This window comes from Phaenicophaeus curvirostris, chromosome 2 (assembly GCF_032191515.1).
Source record: "Phaenicophaeus curvirostris isolate KB17595 chromosome 2, BPBGC_Pcur_1.0, whole genome shotgun sequence".
NCBI lineage: Eukaryota > Metazoa > Chordata > Aves > Cuculiformes > Cuculidae > Phaenicophaeus > Phaenicophaeus curvirostris.
This window is the reverse complement of record NC_091393.1, coordinates 104756222-104775698: the sequence shown is the minus strand read 5'-3', so window position 1 is coordinate 104775698 and position 19477 is coordinate 104756222. Positions and strand designations below refer to the sequence as shown.

At 40.8% G+C, this 19477-nt stretch overlaps 1 protein-coding gene across 2 annotated transcripts in view; it reads left to right on the top strand.

Moving 5' to 3' along the window:
* Window positions 1–19477, top strand: part of ANAPC1 (anaphase promoting complex subunit 1) — a 33969-nt gene extending 14492 nt beyond the window's left edge. For both annotated transcript variants that reach the window (XM_069850278.1, XM_069850277.1), the window contains exons 21-47: window positions 594–672; window positions 780–816; window positions 919–989; window positions 1120–1298; window positions 3976–4202; window positions 5458–5576; window positions 6070–6341; window positions 6659–6893; window positions 8041–8132; window positions 8602–8736; window positions 8902–8984; window positions 9122–9200; window positions 9774–9848; window positions 10520–10596; window positions 10832–10922; window positions 11014–11067; window positions 11369–11562; window positions 11939–12025; window positions 12520–12637; window positions 13501–13578; window positions 14020–14087; window positions 15740–15878; window positions 16260–16346; window positions 16886–16981; window positions 17303–17501; window positions 17969–18103; window positions 19124–19477. In XM_069850278.1, coding sequence (XP_069706379.1) covers window positions 594–672; window positions 780–816; window positions 919–989; window positions 1120–1298; window positions 3976–4202; window positions 5458–5576; window positions 6070–6341; window positions 6659–6893; window positions 8041–8132; window positions 8602–8736; window positions 8902–8984; window positions 9122–9200; window positions 9774–9848; window positions 10520–10596; window positions 10832–10922; window positions 11014–11067; window positions 11369–11562; window positions 11939–12025; window positions 12520–12637; window positions 13501–13578; window positions 14020–14087; window positions 15740–15878; window positions 16260–16346; window positions 16886–16981; window positions 17303–17501; window positions 17969–18103; window positions 19124–19239 — 3222 coding nt within the window. In that variant the 3' untranslated portion in view covers window positions 19240–19477. The remainder of the gene's footprint in view (window positions 1–593; window positions 673–779; window positions 817–918; window positions 990–1119; window positions 1299–3975; window positions 4203–5457; window positions 5577–6069; window positions 6342–6658; window positions 6894–8040; window positions 8133–8601; window positions 8737–8901; window positions 8985–9121; window positions 9201–9773; window positions 9849–10519; window positions 10597–10831; window positions 10923–11013; window positions 11068–11368; window positions 11563–11938; window positions 12026–12519; window positions 12638–13500; window positions 13579–14019; window positions 14088–15739; window positions 15879–16259; window positions 16347–16885; window positions 16982–17302; window positions 17502–17968; window positions 18104–19123) is intronic.

Genomic DNA, 19477 nt, shown 5'->3' with positions numbered 1-19477 from the left:
CTGGCGTGTCAGCAGTGTATCTTAGTGAAAAATGCAAAAGATTTTTACCTGCGACTTTTCCTTGGTGTGCCAGCTTGCCTGGCAGCATCAAAAAGCAAATAGGGTGACACATCACTTTTACTTAGTTGCCTAGATAGCTGCAGTGGACACTGCATTGAATGGAGAACAACTTTTCAGTTGGAGCCTCTACAATATTACTGATATTCAAAATATGGAGGAAACTGAGTCAAAAATGGTGTCTGCAGTAAACGCATGTCTTTTGCAAGAGAAGTTAAATGAAATGTGAGAAATGGTGGAAATGTGCTAGGGAAAAGTGTTTCTGTTCAGAAGCTTTTTCTCTTTTCACCTTTGAAACCATTATTAGGGGAAATATCAGTTAATTGTTTCAGGATTTATTTTTTCCAAGTTTTGGGATGGAAATCTGAAGCCGAAAAGTTTATTACTTCAGTTGTTTCAGTCTCCTTTTACTAACAATGTTTTCATAATAAGCCAGTCCCACTGCTGAAGTTTTTAAAGTTTTCTTCTGCCTGTTGCAATAGGCAGTTTAGCACAGTAAGTGACTTTCTATATTATGCTGTTCTTTTTTTATGCAGAGTGTGGCTCTGTACGTACTTGGTGATCAGAGTGCTGTATCTAACGAAGCCTCCTGTTATTTGTACAAGATTACATCAGGTAATAATGCTTTGATGCCATCATAGTATCTCCTTCTGTCTTGTGTTTGTTACATGCTGTCCTTTTGCTTCAAGAATGTGGAATTAATATGGCTTTGTCTTTCTTAGGGCAACGGAAACAGCAAATAGAACAGGATGACAATCGGTATGGGGTTTTTTAGTATTATTTTAAACTTTCTGGTTTGACTTTCTGCTGAGTTTTATACTAGCTTTAATTGACTTCTCCTTTATTTGCCTGTTTTTACAGAAGTAGTTTCAGACGCAGCACATCTGTTTCTAGCCTGGCTGAAAAGTTAGTTATTTGGATGACCAATGTGGGTAAGAACAGCTTTTATCTTTGTGCAAAATGGTAACAATTGTAAGTAATAATCTTGTGCTCGCATAATATAAAATAGATTTTACCTAGTTTTGATAAGTTTCTTTGTTTTTTTTCCTTGCTATTTCTAAGGATTCACCCTAAGAGATCTGGAGTCTCTCCCCTTTGGTGTAGCTCTTCCTATCAGAGACGCGATATATTATTGCCGAGAGCAGCCTAACTCAGACTGGCCAGAAGCAGTTTGTCTCTTGATCGGGCGCCAGGATCTGTCCAAACAGGCTTGCGAAGGGAACCTGCAAAAGGGTAAATCTGTAAGTATGGGCATAAATGGATTTCACAGTACTGAGTGTTAGACAGAGAGCTCTGTTTAGAAAATTCTGCACCATCTGCTGATGCTGAGGGCATCAGAAGGTGGAGAATTCAAGATTGTTGAGGGCAACACAGGATTTACACGCATGTAAGGATTTTAGTATAAAACCCAGTACCTGGCACAGGAAGAGTGCATACACAGCTAAGGAAACTGTCAGTATAGAACAGATTTTAAACTTTATTTAAGCCTGCTACTTAGAATTTTCCCTACAGAGCTATTTGATTGCCTCTGTATGTCCTCCTGAAATGGCTGCTCCTTCACAAGGTGATCCGTCCAAAGCCTCTGCCATCAAAACAGAATGACACGGGAGGAGAAGGAAGTGGGTATTTGCCAGTCTGGCTCCTTCTTCGTTTGCCATGGCTGGCATCTCCCTCTCTGGAAAAACTGGATTGCTTTCTGAGATATGCTTTTATATTCTTTTTCCCCCCTCCCTCAGAAAGGGTTTAGTTTCTCTGTATCCTGAAACAAAATGAAAAAAATATATGGTGGTTGTCTTTTAAGCATTTTCTTCTGATCGTGGGCTGCTGCTGATTCCCACTGATTTGTAGCTCACTTAAGTGTCTTTTGTTGAGGACACTCCAGAAGTGAAAAATCTTGAAATCTGGCTAGTAGGTACATAGAACCAGTTAAATAGTAGCAGATTGTAGCCTTTTCAGAAGTCAGGAAGAGGGATTTGTAGTCTCAAGTGCATCTTAGTCAAGATCCTTTTTGCCAACTTAACTTTGGAAGTGATATATTCCATTTATTTATAACAGAGACTTCATGACTACATATCAAAAAAGTTGATTTTTTAAAAATTAATTTAGCAGAAAAGTAAACAAACTTTATGTTCAAGTCCCATGCCTCACCATTCATTAAAAATCTATTTGATTTTCTCCTAGTGAAGTTTTGCCTACCTATAACAGTACTGAATCTTAAAATTACGATAAATTTGATTTTATCACTTACTTTGTAACAATGCCTCGAATATATGTTACCTTAAAAGGATAAAATGATCTTCAAACACCAAATTGTTTGTCATTTCTCAGGAGGTCAGGGTGGAGTTTCCTGTTTCAAAACGGACGCTGGCTACATGGGTGGTGCAGTTATGTATTGAGATTTAGTGTGTATTTATCAGAACAAATTGGTTTTCATTCATCAGCTGTTAATTTACTTGTCCTTCTGGTGTCATGTGTAACCAATGAGCCTTTGGAAGACTCCGTGTTCCACCTACTCTGTATGATTTTGTACCTTTCAGCTTGTTGAAATTCTGAGGTATAGAACAGGAGAAATGACCCGTTTAGAGAGGTGTGTGAGGTTTTTTGTTCATAGATTTAACATATTGTTATTTGTCATCACTTGCCTTGTTATTTTTTTAAATTAATCTCCTGTCTATGAAGGATGGGAAAGAAAGAGGAATATACTGGCCCACCTTAGGGTCAATATCCATATTATTTTGTCAGATCATAAGGAAACAGTGTAATATGCAGGAAAGTTTATTTCTGCAGAACTCTGTAAAAATAAGAACCATGCTTCATGCAGAGTGACAGTCTCGTCTGAAGTGAGTGTCAGACAAGCAGATTGTGGGCATCCTCTGTTGCATCCCAATTTGTTCTATCCTTGCTGTTCTTCTCAGTGGTTCTGTGCATCACTTGTGTGATGTGAATAAACAAGGGAGGACAGAGTCTTAAACGAGGATTCTCTAAACCTTACATAGAAAAAGGGCTCTTCCACAGTGCTTCTAAGCAATTAAATGCTTTGGTATTTTTCTGGTCATGTAGCTCAAATGTCCAGGTTCAAAAAGCCGTCTGGTAATGTGGTGAAACTCGGGTTAGCTGAACCAACAAACATTTTGAATTTATTGCCATGCAGGCTGACTGTTTAATAGGTTGCTTGTTTTTTCCAAGGTTGTTGAGGGAGGGGAACCCAAATTAAAGCTCTTATTAATGAAAACATCAATGATTAGAAGAACAATGCAGGTTTCTGAGAGTATGCAGAACCAGCCCCAGTTGGATTGAGGGTCAGTACGTACTGGCCCTTCTAGAAGCAGGTTGTCACCAGGAGACTGTCTGTGCCTTGTGGAGTTTAACCTTAGTTGTAATATACGTCGAAATGCTTACCTAGGTTTCTGTTTTTCACTGCAGAACTTGAAGAAAAAAAACACGTTTTCATAGCTGTCATAGGTAATTGTGTAGGCAGGGAGGGGAAAGCTCTTCCCTACTACAGCTCTGAAACAAGAAATAGCTTTGAAAGAAAGATAACTATTTCATATGTCACCTCTTCAAGGTCCTGCTTGTCAGTCCTTGCTCAGCAGCCTTTGTTACATCTTTGATATATTTGAGATACCATCTCCTCTCTTGATAGTTATTTATCTCATTTAAGTGTGCAAAAATAGTTGATTACAACATTCAGAACTCCTCACGGTCTTCCAAGAGAATGTAAGGAGTTGTTGAACAGACTCCTGGTTGTACAGATTCATGGTTGCACAAATCTCAGTCCATTCTGTTTACAGGCCCAGTGCAGGTAATTGTTCTGAGTGCATCCGGGTTGTAGTGCTGGTATTTGGTGCCTTTCTGAGAGTTAGCAGTATTCACGTGCACTACTGTAAATTACTTTTCTCCTTTCTCTTTGCCTTGCAGTCTGTGGGCCCAGTTCTGTCTTCTGATATTCCCTCTGGAACTGAATCAGAAGAGGATGAGGATGGCATGAATGACATGAATGAGGAAGTGATGTCGCTAATATGGAGCGAGGATTTGAGAGTGCAGGAAGTACGCAGACTCCTTCAGAGTGCTCGTCCTGTGCGTGTCAATGTAGTGCAGATGCCAGAAGCCAGTGACCATGAATACATAGAAGAGAAAGAAAACCGGTAAAAACTGTTTCCATTTCTAGTAGTATTTTGTTAGCATTTCACTTGAGTGGAAAATTGTTTGACTACTTTTGGTGGCTTAAGCATGTCTAACCAAACAGTGTAATATATTTTAGTCTGAATGGAACGTTTAAGTAGACAGCCCTGATTGAAGGACACATAGAAGGGGGTTGGATTTCATAATGAGTCTTTGAAGCTCAGTGTACATCAAAAATCTGCTGTATTTGAGTTGGAGGGGTCTCCAGATTGGAGTAGTATATGGGAAGGGTTGTTAGTTTGAACCCCAGACAGCACACTCAGATCAGTTAGGGCTTGCAGGCAAATTGTAGCATCCTTTTTTTTTTTTTCTCCACCTCAGTAGTATGAAATATAAAGCAGGATCTACTCTGTAGAGAAAATGCCTCTGCAGAGAACAAAACATCATCCACCCCTTCCCTAAAACCAGAGAGATCTTTGATCAGGGCTGATCTTAGGTCTAACCAAGGCTTGAGTCAGGGGACCTAATTAATCCTAGAGAAAGCAAGTTCGCTCTCCCATTCCTCTGTCTTCTGAAATCTCCTGTTGGAGCCATTATGTGCCTAGTGGCCTCACAATTGTCCCTGTCCTCCTTCTTTATTCATTTATTTTAGGCGTGTTAAAAGTATCCACTTTTAAAAAAACAAAGGAGAAAGCAAACTTCAGAATATCAGTAACGTGCAAAATACTCTTCAGAAGTAGGAAGCCAAAAGAATGCATCTAATTATTGTCTGACCTAACAAGCTGAGTAATCTAACAAGTCTAGAAAGTGTTTCCAGAGTAACTCATAGAGAATTGTGGTCAGCATTCTTGGAAGCACATCATTAATTCTGTACACAGGTTATTACTAGATGTGGTCACTACTCATAGCAAGATCCCATATGACAGTTGGCTTTGTTTGCTTTCTCCTTTCACCTTGTTTCTAACAGGGCTGTTAAATTGTCCATAGCACAGATTTCTTTAAGTAGCACCTCTTTTTAAGGGAAAAATAGAGGCAAGTTTCAACATGTCAGCTGAAGTATATCTTTGAGATTAATCATGTAAGGACTAAATATTTGGTTCAGAAGTTTAGCATACTTTAAAAAAAAAAACCCAAACAAACACGTAACATGCTCTCTTGTAGTCAGGACAAAACAGTCTGTCCTGTGCCTATTGTCTGTAGGTTCATTTTACATCATGTATTTGGAAAAATTTTCAGTATTAAGCAAGTGGCTTGTTTTTTCTGTCGTTTCCCCAACAGACTGTTACAGCTGTGCCAGAGAACCATGGCACTACCTGTTGGACGAGGAATGTTTACGTTGTTCTCCTATCATCCTGTTCCAACAGAGCAGCTGCCCATCCCTAAGCTGAATCTGACTGGTGTGTTGGTCTGAGTATCTTTTGGTCATTACCCCATTTCTTTCTGAACCTCTGGTAATTTTTATACCATCTTATGTGTGTCTCTGCGAAAAGTTCCATAGCTTATATGTGCTTTTTGTGAAGAAGAAAAGTTTTTAGTCTGTTGCCTACTATCTTTTTGTTACTAGGCCAATGTTATTCTCTAACACTGAGCCCTTATTAGGTATGTTCTGAGGAGCACTGAGAGTAGTGAAATAAGTTGCCTAAAGGCACGCAACTGTTCAGTGTTGGTGTCATACAGGACACAGATGCTGTAAAATACGCATTGCTGATTGATACACTATGCTGTGCTTCTGTCTTCTGGCAAACCTGAGGATACGCAAGGTTGTCTTCACATCAGAAGTGTTACCTAGCATGCTGTCAGTTTATGTGCTTGGCACCCTACAAAGTTGAGAGCTGTTTCTGAAGTGGGTTGGATTCACCTAATTGCTTTTAATGATTCTGTTGTGAGCAGGCCGTGCTCCTCCTAGGAATACAACTGTTGATCTGAACAGTGGGAACATCGATGTGCCTCCGAACATGGCTTGCTGGGCCAGCTTTCACAATGGGGTAGCTGCTGGCCTGAAGATAGCACCTGCTTCACAGATAGACTCTGCTTGGATCGTCTATAACAAGCCCAAAATGGCCGAGCTAGCAAATGAATACGCGGGCTTCCTCATGGCTCTGGGTCTCAACGGGCACCTCACAAAACTCGCCACGCTCAATATACACGACTACTTAACAAAGGTGAGGCCTCCTTTCAGGAGCAACAGAGAGAAATATCAATAGGACCCAAATCCTTGAAACAAAACAAGAAAAGAAAGTCAACTGATTCTCTTTGAAACACTGAATTGGTAGTTTCCTGGTGTGGCAGAATACCAGAGTTGATTCATTAATGTTAGCAGTGCAGGACTTTGTTTCTGTTTAAAAGGTTTTTAGCAGTTTTAATCGCTAAATCTTCATATTGTTCACAGCTTATAGAGATAGGAACACTGGGACAAATGGTTTTCTTTTTCTTTACACATCTGCTTTCTTTAGTCACTGATACCTGTTTCCTCTCTCAGGGCCATGAGATGACAAGTATCGGGCTGTTGCTTGGTGTTTCTGCTGCCAAGTTGGGCACAATGGATATGGCCATCACACGGCTCCTGAGCATACACATACCTGCCCTCCTGCCACCAACTTCAACAGAGCTGGATGTCCCCCACAATGTGCAGGTGGCTGCCGTGATAGGAATAGGCCTTGTCTATCAGGGTACTGCTCACAGGCACACAGCTGAGGTTCTGCTGGCTGAAATAGGTAGGTGCTAACCATGAAAAAGTGGGATGAGGATGGGGAGAGTCACAGCGTGCAAGTGATTTGCACAATGCATCAGGGAGCCAAGAATTTTAACATTTCTTTTAACTGTACATCTGTCACTCTAATATTCACCTTTCCTTTCCCAAACTCCCTTTTCTGCCAGCAGTTTTTGTGAACTCTATTTATAGCATAGAAAAATAATTGAATTTAGTAGAACCACCTTAGCAGCAGCAGTGCTGGAAATTTTGTCTGTTGAGAGTTCATCTGGGATTTCTGGGTTTGCCATCTACTTGGTAAAAGGACTGCTGTAACTACACATTCCTCCTGACCCTGATACTCTGTTTGCAGAGATTCTGACCGTCCGCAACATTTGTGCAGATCTGTTGCCTGCTATGTACCTGATGCATTTGATGCTTCCTAGATTTTTGTTTTATCTCATGTCTGTCACGAGGTAGCTCTCACTGTGGAAACCAGAGATAGAGGCAGTGGTGGTGGGGGAAATGCTTTCTTCTTGCAAGGACAGTAATTTTGGCTCACTGGGTTGGTAGAAGTACAGCCATTGTATCCTAAGTTCTGTTCCAGATTTGGTTAAAGCTTTCCAAATAGTCTGAGAGCTGATTCTGAACAGTACATTTCTGATCTGATGTGTGTCCCCTCTCTGTGCATGGTTCTTCAGATTTTATTTGTAACAGTTAAGTTCTTAATCATATTTATATGTAACTTTAGTCAAAAGAGACTATATGGTTTATTACTTAGAAAATGGAATAAATTCTAAGGGTCAAATTGTATCTGTTGTGTTTCTGGTAATGTGATATGTGCAGTCTTTTCTATTGATAGCTTTTGAACTCTGCTGAAAACATTTGAATAGGTTCAGAAGTTTTAAAGTATACGCAATTGTTACATGGCATTTTCACCATCTCTAGACTCCAACCATATAATTTAGCAATGCATACTGCTGCTAGAGGGGTTTGCCATTTGGTGGTGGATGGGTTAAGTGACAATTATTTATAACTTCAATGAGAACTTTCTAGATTTTCTTGAAAAGGGATGATTTCTTTTCTCTCATTTGATTAGAAATGTAGTGCTTAAACAACGTTTATTTAGCTGGAATTTTAAAAGATTTATTTCACTGTTTTGTTTTCTCCAGGACGCCCTCCTGGACCAGAAATGGAGTACTGCACAGACAGAGAGTCCTATTCACTTGCATCTGGGCTAGCTTTAGGCATGGTTTGCTTAGGGGTAAGCGCCTCTCTTCATTTCAGCTGCAATTAGTAGAGGAATCGTTACATATTGGGATGAGGTAATAGGAGCTGTTTCATAGAATCATAGAATAGTTTGGGTTGGAAGGGACCTTAAAGGTCATCTAATTCGAACCCCCTGCCATGGGCAGGGACACCTCCCACTAGACCAGGCTGCCCAAGGCCCTATCCAACCTGGCCTTGAACACCTCCTAAGGATGGGGCAGCCACAACTTCCCTGGGCACCTTGTTCCAGTGCCTCACCACTCTTATAGTGAAGAAATTCTTCCTCATGTCTAGTCTAAATCTGCCCCTCTCTGATTTATTCCCATTGACCTTAGTCCTATCACTACAAGCCTTTGTAAACATCCTTGACTTGCAACTGCCTTTGGCCAAATGCTTCATTTTTCTCATATGGGAAAGGTACTTAAGGTGCTTCTATGTTATCTCTTCTCCTCTTCATTCCTTAGCATGGCAGTAATTTGATAGGCATGTCAGACCTGAATGTTCCTGAGCAGCTTTACCAGTACATGGTTGGGGGTCACAGGCGATTCCAAGCAGGAATGCACCGAGAGAAGCACAAGTCCCCCAGTTATCAGATCAAGGTACTTGTTGGTGCTTTTTGCACATTTAAGTTGAAAACAGCAGTAGTTAAAGTCTGAGAGGCATGTGTCTCAATGCGCCAAGTGACTTTAAAAGCATATGCACATCACTACAGGCTGCTGCCTTCCTAGTCAATGCACGCTTTGAGACCAGTTTAATTTTCACAGGAGGGAGACACCATAAATGTGGATGTGACTTGTCCGGGTGCCACACTTGCACTTGCTATGATCTACCTAAAGACAAATAACAGGTAATAATCTTGGAATTGCTCAGACATTTTGAAATAACTTGTGGTAGAGTTTAAACTGTCATAATATTGGTACTGTTTTGTGTGACTTGCTCAGTTTTGTTTATCTGGAAATCCTGTTCCTTTACTGTGCTCTGCAGATCCATTGCTGATTGGCTTCAAGCGCCAGATACCATGTATTTGCTAGACTTTGTAAAACCGGAGTTCCTTTTATTGAGGGTAAGATTTTCTTTTGTTTCATTTATCAGTCTACTTAACAATACAAAAAAAAGTCTTTCACGCAGAATCCTTTAGATAGTGGGTAATCCTGTTGCTTGCCAGCCAAACTCATGCCTTCAAATGATTTCTGCTTGTCGTAAGGCAGCTTACTTGTTGTGCAGCACTAGACAGAATTTATTGAGAAATATTCAAATGAGGCATTTTATGTGGGATGTTAAGTTAAATGTTTAGGTAAATTTTTATTGCTTTTCCCAAATTAATTTCACAGATAATAAGTTAGGCCTCAGCATCTGTTATAAGTACTTAGCGAATTTTCATCTCAATTTACCAGATGAAGATGAGAACCTTGCAAGGACTTAGTCTGTGGTTCTTTTTTCTGCAAGCAGAATTTGCATCTCTTAAAATAAGTGATTTTTGTCATCTCTGATGTGAAGGTTGAGAAACAGTGAAGAAGCTGTTAGTGGGTACCTGGATTGTCTGCGTTTCTGGATGCATTTGGTACATTAAAAAATAACATTGATGTTTGTGTTGGGTTTCTTTCTTCCTTACGTTTCTACTTTCTCACTTTTTTAGACCTTGGCTCGATGCCTGATTTTGTGGGATGACATCTTGCCCAATTCCAAGTGGGTTGATAGCAATGTGCCTCAAGTAGGTATTTACACTTACTGTGTTTAGTTCCCAATTTTACATCTCGCTGGCTTGTTCTACATGTGAACATTTCCGTAGTCCCATGAGCTGCACAAGAAAATGTACGTTAATTGTGTCAACATGACAGAGATGGTGGTTACATTGGGTTCCTGGACCGTTATGGGAGCACCAGGGTCTACCATCCCATTATGCTGCAGAGAGGAGAGGATTGAGGAGGGATGCAACTGTTCAAGACAAAATGATGCCAGAGAAAAAAATGGGGTTAAGCTTCACATTGCCCGAGCAAGAAGCCAGGTGCAAAATTGCTGCAAGGAGGTTTCAGTTGAGCATTATGAATAACTTGGATAAATATTCGTCAGAAATACAGGATGCTGGTGGACTACATGGCCTTTTGAGGTCTCATCCTGTTCTGTTTTCTCTCGTATTTGAGTACATACAGTAACATTGAGCTTCTGACACAATCTTGCTATTGTTTTAGAAATCTTTAAGATCCAAGTGTCCCTTTTGGATCAGAAGTACAATGGAGCAATAGTATGTGGGGGGAAAAAAACCCAACTTTTATATGCCTGTGAAACAGACCTGTTCTGTATTACTTCAAATTCTCAATGCCCAGAGTTTCAGTTAATATGTTTTCCCTGGATTAATTTTTCTCTTTCTTCTACATTTTCTAGATCATAAGAGAGAACAGTATATCTCTTAATGCAACAGAGCTGCCTTCATCTGAAGACCTGAGTTTAGAAACATTGGCGTAAGTAACATGTAAAATATTTTTCTTCTTCTGAAAAATGTGTCTGAACTCTCTAGAGGTATCAACGTGCAAAAAAGTCACCCTTGATATTTAGGCAATGCTATTCTCCATTTTCTGTAAGGGATAATAATTTTTTTCAATTTTCCTTTCTATTAATTAGAAAGTTGTTTGTGATGTGTATTCAGATGAGGAAAAGACAAACGTTTAGTCATTTCCTGTTTATGTTCCTTATTAGGCAAGCTCATGTCTACATCATTGCTGGAGCATGTTTGTCACTGGGATTTCGATTTGCTGGTTCAGAAAATCTGGCAGCATTTAACTGCTTGGTAAGAGGTTTTTATTTTTCCTCTTCAATTTCCATAGAGCTGTAACTTATCTTTTCTATCTGTACTTAGTATGCATTTCCTTTCTTTCCAGTACAAATATGCAACAGATTTCCTGAAGTGTTTGTCAGCACCAACAGCTTCAATAGTAAGTTCTTTCTAGTTTTCATTCAATGAAAAGGAGACTTTCTTGCGTGATGTACTTCAACTCTCACCAAAACCGTAATGGAAACAAAAACATCCCTTTTACTTTTCTGTGTTACAGACTGTTTCTAGAATGTGGCAGGGCTGTGAATCATTTTTGTTCGGGACTTTGCTGGTTCTCCGCTTTCCCTTTTTCGGAGAAATGTGGCTTTCAAACGCTAGGGTAGAAAGCAGCACATTAGACTGATCAGAAGCATGCGTTTGACCACAGAAGTGTAATAATGCCTTCTCTATTCTACTTAAAGACAGGTCACTATAATCTCGAAACGTGCTTGAGCGTCTTGCTGCTGTCTCTTGCAATGGTGATGGCTGGCTCTGGAAACCTGAAAGTCCTTCAGCTTTGCCGTTTCATGCACAAGAAGACAGGTGGAGAGATGAATTATGGGTTTCACCTGGCTCACCACATGGCTTTGGGTCTTCTGTTTCTGGGAGGAGGAAGGTAACTTACTATACCAAAGAGATTTGTTTTTTCTTGTTTCACCTCACCTGCAAAAGCTGGAGGAGTGTGCAGTTTACTTGATTGTTTGGGTTTTCTTTATAACATATGGTTGCGTAAAGAAGTTGCTATGGCAGATGAAAGTCCTGTTGTCTTCTAGATACTGCATTACTGAAGTGCGATAGGAATATTTCTGGCTTGTGTTTATTTCCTACCACTGGGTCTTTATTTTGACTGCTGTAGGAACACATCTGTAAGTTCCTTGCCTGTATGCACTTTACTGTCTTTCCCTTCCCTGGAACACCAAAGTATTTTGAAAACCTGTGCTAGTTGCCAGTGTTTGTTAGCATGGAAACTAATAGATAATGTTTTTCTACAGGTATTCACTGAGCACTTCAAATTCTTCAATTGCTGCTCTCCTTTGTGCTCTGTATCCACACTTCCCTGTTCACAGCACTGACAATCGGTAAGGATTTGCTAGGGTTCATATTTCCTAAATAATCATCTTACAAAGAGGTTTTCTAGAGGCAAATGATCTAGAATTTTTACCTGGGTACTCTGAAAATAAATATTTGGAGGTTTTTCAAAAGTGGAAAACAGAAGAAATGAGTGGAGATACAACATGGTGGTAATGATATTTGATCGGTAAGAAAACACAAGCAGATTTCCTGAGGCTCTACACTGTGCTCTTGTGACCTGACTGCTCCAGTTTGCTCAGGTGAAAAGATTTTCATGCAAGATCTGTTTGTGACTCTTAATCAGTTTTAGATGTAATTCTTCAAGTCCTGTTCTGTTAGCTAACCCACACATGTAGGAATGTAGTAGGCTTCATATTTTTAACCAATTTTCTCACTAGTAAAATTGAGCTGTGTTTGGTTATTAAGCTGTGTGTAATTTGGTATTTGGAGACCATTCCCTTCCTGTACCACTCTGTGCTGAATTCTTTATTCCCTCCCCGAGGTACCACCTTCAAGCTTTGCGTCATTTGTACGTGCTGGCAGCAGAACCAAGGCTCCTAACACCTGTAGATGTGGATACGAACACTCCTTGTTATGCGCTGATAGAGGTTACGTACAAGGTAATGTGTCTGGGGCGTAGTGAGGAGCAAAGGCCTTCGAGAAAGTGTGGGAGACAACTAAAGGCTCTGATGTACCAAAGACACGCTGCTTTCATTATTGTGGCCAGCAGCCTTTGGTTTGTTTTCAAGTTGTGGTGGAGAGGAGCCAAATTCTATGCGAATAATTAAAGGGCTGTACTCAGCCCACTCACACCTTACTTGTGCTTTGATGTCACCTTGAGAGCAGAATAGAGGACAAGTAAAAGGCACCACGAAGTCTTCAAACAGTCAAGCATGTAACAACTGAGCCCGGGTCATAGCTGCCCTCTTTCTAAAGAGGAGGGACTTCCAAAGGCACACAGATGGTTGGAACGATCTGTGGCTTCAAAAGCCTTCTCCTAATTCTGCTGGAATGGGCAACTTATTGTTTCTCCTGGTGCTTGCATTATGAGTCTTTTGCAGAAGAGTTCTTTCTCCAGAATTTATTTTGTACAGGCTTACATGAGACAGACGAACTGAAAGAACTAAAGAAAGGGTTCTTGAGATTTCAGGGGAGAAGATGTGTGGTGTGGATCCCTTTGATTTTGGCAGAGTTCTTCATGTTTGTAATATACTCTTCTTCTCAAACCCTCACGTTTCAGTTGAAGTGTGCCTGAGTTGCACAATGTTCTGTGTGATCCATCCATGGGAAATACACCTTTAATTTGGGCTTATGTTTTCTGACATCAAAGGCAATGCTAAGTCATGTATTTAGTCAGAACTCAGGAACAGAAACTGGCTGACTTCTGCCAGGGGAGTTGTTATAAAGGAGATGCATCTTTTGTTTTTTTCCACCCATTAAATATGAGCTTTACTAATATGTGAATACTGGTGACATTTTGAAGGGCACACAGTGGTATGCAGAAGCCACCGAGGAACTGATGGCACCCACGCTTCTTCCAGAACTCCACTTACTGAAGCAGGTAAGAAGTTTGCATTTTAATGAGGAATTTAATCACCCAGGTTTGCATCACAAATAGTGCAAGAACAGAGACTTAGTGACTTTTCTTTGATTTCCTGTCCCACCTTAGCCAGACTCTGGACAACTCTGTCCCATAGTAATGGCTCCAAAGACAGTTCTGTTGCTATGGGGCATGTGTTAAATTATGCCACATGCATCCCTTTAGTCTTGACCATAATGCTCTCAGGGTCTGATGTAGCAGGAGGTTCCCTGTGCCAGAAAACTTCACTGTAGAAGAGACAGAGCTAGATGCTCTTTCTTCTGAGTTTTTTGGATGGGTAGCACTATAAAAAGGGCATGTGGTCTTGTAAGGGCCCAGAAAGAACTGCGGGCTTGTGTAGAAAACTCCTGATTTTGTGATTCTGGTTATATATATATATAATAAAAATGCTTACATTGACAGATCAGAGTGAAGGGACCACGGTACTGGGAATTATTAATAGATTTAAGGAAGGGAACGAATCATCTAAAGTAAGTATTCTTTATAATGCTTAACTGAATAATGACCTTATAGTAATATTTTTTTGTTTAAACTTGTACTTTTACACCTATGGTTTGGAAAGAAGTCTGGTTTTGATCAGTTCACTGTTGTGCATTTGACAGCACTTTAGGGTGAAGAAAGAAACTGCGTAGTTGGTTTCACCTATTGATGTGAATAATTCATGCAAAAACAGGTCAGGGGAAAACCTGATAGTAAAAACCGCAGATATTGGCAGCGGGATTGAGCAGAACCAGAAACCATCTTAAGCTCATGGTTTTAGTTTAGTTTTTAGTTGCTATGATGTTGTGTTTCCCAAGCTGTTGATATAGTAGTTAGCTAACTGTTACTACTTTGTGAAATACTATTTTTCTCATGTTATGTGAAGTATACAAAGTACTGCTTGCTGCATTTTAACCTGCTGTCGGGCAACTGTGAAAAACAAATCTTACCGGAATACAGTATCTGTGGGTAAAATCATTCTCATCTTTGTGCTTAGCAGCCTACAGTGTAACTCATTGCTGTGAGGAGTGTAGAAGAAGCCAACTGCCTCTTTCAAATCATTAACATCGTTTTTCTAGTTACTTTAAATGCCACTATTGAGATTGAATTAGACACTACAATGCAGCATCTATCAGTCTGGGCCTTGGGCCTTTAAAGATAACGAACAGGGCTGAGGTGGAGCACGAAGTCCTCCAGTTCAGAAGGCACATGCTGATTCATGTGCTGCAGTGGAACTGGCAGAAGCCAGCTTTGTCCTTCTGGGTTGAGCCTTTACCACACTTAAGCATTTGTTTGTCCAAAAGTGCCTTCCTGTGCTGCAGAAACCAGCGTGGGTGACTGAGGAGCTTGCTGCCTTTGGACCTAGATGTTCTCTGGGTCACCAGATGCTTTTAATCAGTTGTGTCTCATGTCACAACATCTTGTCCCTAGCCCTTTAAAATGGTAGGGACCTGGCTGGCATTGTTCTGGAGATAAATGCACGTGTGAGAAATAATTTTCCCTGTCTTACTACATGTGAATTGCTGCTATATTGTCATGCTAAGCGGTTAGTTTCAATACGGATAATTTGGTTATTTTAAGGATGCCTAGTGCTTACAGTTAATGGTGCAACTGATACTCTAAATCAGGTAAACATGCAGCTGCTTTGCAGTGGTGTAACTTCAAACTGCTGCACGCTTCTGTTTGTAGGCTTAGTCAGAAATGGGGGGGGGTTGGTTTGGGGGTTTATTTTTGGGTTTTGGTGGGTTTTGGTTTTGGTTTGGTTTTTTTTACATGGAGGCAAGATCATCACAGCATGCCTTTAACACTGTGAATACTGACTTGTGTAGTTTTTCTTGGAGCTGGGTGCTCATCCTAGAAGAGTCTAACAAGAACCTGCAGTGGCTTCAGAAAGTTACATTCCTTGTATCAGTAGGGCTCATACCTTTTTCATCACTGTTGCCTGCCATCACATCACCATTAAATAGCAGTATGCCCAGAAAATTCTGTGGATGCACAAATGGGACAGGATTTAAATAATCAGGACAAAGCCTAAACAGGGGTATTGTTGCGTATGAGCTCTTGGAGTTGACATTTCCATTACAGGTCTGCCCCATTGTGCATATGTATCAATTTAAAGTAAGCACCAATGTTGTTATTTCAGATCTATTCTTTCAAAGGGTGGTGTCTTGTACGTGAAGCTGAGAGCTGGGCAGCTCTCCTACAAGGAGGACCCGATGGGCTGGCGCAGTCTCTTAGCACAGACCGTTACTCACCGAAATTCCGAAGCTCGGGCATTCAAGGTATTGCTCCCAAACTGGTTTCCAGCCTCTAGAAAGGCTGAGGGAAGCACAGCAGGTCGTGCTGTGTTATTTATTTCCAGCACCTACCTCTCCCACATGGTTACGAGTACTGAAGTTACTTGCTTTGCTTGAGGGAAAGGAAGTCTGGTGGCTTTCACAGAGGGCATGTGATGAGCTTGAGCTAAGAGCAACTATGTCAATGCACATTTGTCGTGGGCAGACAGAAACGTTGGACGTGTTTTGCCCATGATACGCTTTATGTAGGTTATAGTGTTCTCACTTGTGTGCTGGGGAAGGCAGGGTAGAGTATGAATTGCTATTGCGCTTGTGCAATAAACTAGAAAAGTTTATATTAAGAGTGTGTTTTAATCTGTTTTTTAGCCAGAAGCAATTTCAGCTTTCACTTCTGATCCTGCTCTGTTCTCATTCGCTGATTATTTCTGCAAACCAACTGTGAACATGGGCCAGGTATGATGCCTGGGTGTGCATTAGCGTGGTTTCTTGCTTGCACAAATAAAAGGTGGGAAAAAACTATGATAGACTGAGGAATGGAATTCAGTCCTTTGAGTGGTGGGAACAGGGAATATTCTAAGGGATATTTTGTAATACAAAGATGTAAAACAGCGTTAATCTTGTAGTTTTTGCTGGATTGGGTTGTTTCTTTTTCACTATTGGTTACATCACAGTCGCTGGGAGTTGTGTACACCAGTAGTATTCATTGTGGCATGTGTTTAACAAATATTGAGGGCCCTGTTCAGTGTCCTGCAGCATTTGGGTGAAGCCTCTGCAGAAGGGTTAGGGTGTTTTGCATTGTATGTCTTTGCACAAAATGGCTTGAGGGAGGGAGTAAAATACAGTCACATTATGCCTAGTTCTGTGTAACATTGCTGATTTATGGAATGTCAGTGCATGGGTTAACTTTAATGGAAGGAGATGTGAGCAATGCAAGAACTTGAAATAAATTGTATCTAGTGTATGTGCTTTGTTAAACATGTGTCTTTTATCAGAAACAGGAAATCCTGGATCTTTTCTCCTCAATTCTCTATGAGTGCGTTACCCAGGAAAATCCAGAGATGCTGCCCACGTACATAGCAATAGATCAGGTGGAGTAAATGCTGCTTTCCTCTTTAAAGCTTTGGCATAGGAATATCATGTAGTTTTAGTAGAAGACTGAAAGGAGGAAGGGGAGACATATTAGTGAGCTTATAGGAGATAGCAGAGATTTTCAAGGCAAGTTGGAAAGTAACCTAAGTTAATGAAAACCGAAATTACACCAGAAACATTAGCTGGCGTTTTTTCTCAGCAGGTGCTCAGAAGGGCAGCCCTTGGCAAGGTGGGGTTTAGGATTCATGTTTCTGACAGCAATGTTTCTTTGCTCCTGCAATTCACATTCTCACAATCACTTTGTATTTCCCCTCTTCTAGGCTGTGAGAAGATTAGAAAGAAGAGAAATGTCTGAGACGTTTGAGCTGTGGCAGATAAAGCTGGTGTTAGAGTTTTTCAGTTCCAGAAGTCACCAGGAGAGGATAAGCAGGAATCCAAATCGAGGACTCTTCATGAACTCTGAATTTCTGCCTGTGATGAAGTGCACTATCGATAATACTTTGGATCAGTGGCTTCAAGGTAGAGAGAAGATACCTTTAACCCTACAGCCCTGATTGCAATTCAGTGTTTTTATCTTGCTGATCTGGGTTGACTTTTGCTTCAGAAGTACTGAAAAATGATAACTGAAGGGAAGGCACTTGCATGTTAGCACAAATCAACTTGTTTTCAGTTTAGTGTGTTTGGTGTGAAGCATTCACTGAAGGATTATGTTTGGCTATATTGCTGGGAAGTTTAGTTAATGGGGAAGGGTATGTTTCCCAGAGAAAATACTTCCCTAATATCACACTGGGAGCATTTCCTAGGAGCAAAAGCAAGGGGGTGACCACAGCAGAATGAAGAAGGCTTGAAAGCAAACACCTAGCCTGCTCTGTAGGGAGATGAGGACTCTTTCCAGCAGTGTTTTTCTGTGGAAATACTGTTCTCTTTCCTTTCTGTTTCCTCCCACGACTGCTCCCTAAATTTCATCAGTGTCTTCTGTATTACAGCTGGAGGAGATATCTGTCTGCATTCCTACTTAAGTGGGCAGCCCACGGAGGAATCTCAGCTGAGCATGCTGGCTTGCTTCCTTATTTACCATTCTGTCCTGACACCAGGTCAGCTGGCAGCTGGAGGCTTGGAAGGTAAGACAGGCAGTGTGCAGGACTGCTCTCTGAACTTGCATGGACACGTGTGCTCCTGGGTTTCGCCTTGTATACTAAAAGGAGCACATCCTGTAAATTACTTGTCGGCCTGCATTTCCTCTGAAAGCTGTCCCATGAATTTCTATCCTTGTTAATTGTCTTGAATCAGGACATAAATGGTAGAGAATTTATGCAGGACTAAAGAAGTCAGAATTAGCCTATATAAAAATGGCCATGGCTTTTTCCTGACCTGCAGGCAATGATGTTCTCCCAGGCAGCAGGACCAGATAAGACGGGCTGAAATGGTGAAGATGTTCTTTCTGTTGGGCCCAAATTTCCTTTAAATCTCATTTCCTAGAAGTATCTAATCAAAGTGATCACTTCTAGATTTCCAGCAGTAATCCTGTTGGGGATCCAGGGAAATTCTGGGCCGTTCAACTTTTCTCTTTCCCTCTGTAAGGCCAACCTATGGCTGTACCAGTCCACCTCCACTTGCCTAAGGTTTCTCAGACTGCAAAAGAAATGCAGCTGGACTTTAATTTGGGGAACTCTGTGGCTTGCTTAGGGGTGGAACATGAATGTTATCACCTCTGTGGTGAGAGGAATCTGTTGCTGAAGGTTTCCCAGAAGCCACAGCTTGGCAGTCCTGTGCAGGTGATGACACGTGGACTGTACAGGTTCCTCTCTCTCACCTTGGATGTTTTCCAATCAGGTGCCTGAGTATCTGTTCAGGTCAAAAGCCCCCTATGAAGATGCTGGTGTTGTATGTCGTCTCTACTCATTACAGGCCTCCGTTCTGGGAGTTCCTGCCACGTTAATTGAATTTGGGATTTCTTAACATTGTTGTATGAAAACTTACTTTTTAACCAGTGTTGCAACAAGATGAATAGCAGTGAGCACATCTCCAGAAATAAACCCTGAACGCTGGCTGACTCCTTTCTCTACTGATAGTTCTTTTATTGAGCAAATGTTACTCCAATACATGCTCACTTTCTTTCTTTCTTTCTTTAATCTCTTTAGGAAGCAGCAACTTCTCTGAGCTGCTTTTGAAGTTCAAGCAGTTGAATATGCCGGTTCGGGCATTACTAAGGCTGGCTCCTCTGTTGCTTCGAAATCCACAAGCCATGGTGCTGTAGGTCTGTAGCATTTGTTCTGTCTGCAGTACTGAACAACAGAGCCAGCTGTGGGTTGTTTCATGCTTTTCAAAAACATACAGGTAAAGTGTACTTGGTTTTATAACTTCTCAAACAACACAAACTTTGGACCTGTCTCTGAATGTGGTGACCATGACCAGGAGTTATTTATAAATTGTTACAATGAATAAAAAAAGAAATTGTAAAAGTGAACTAATAATAAATTTACTTTTGTAACTAA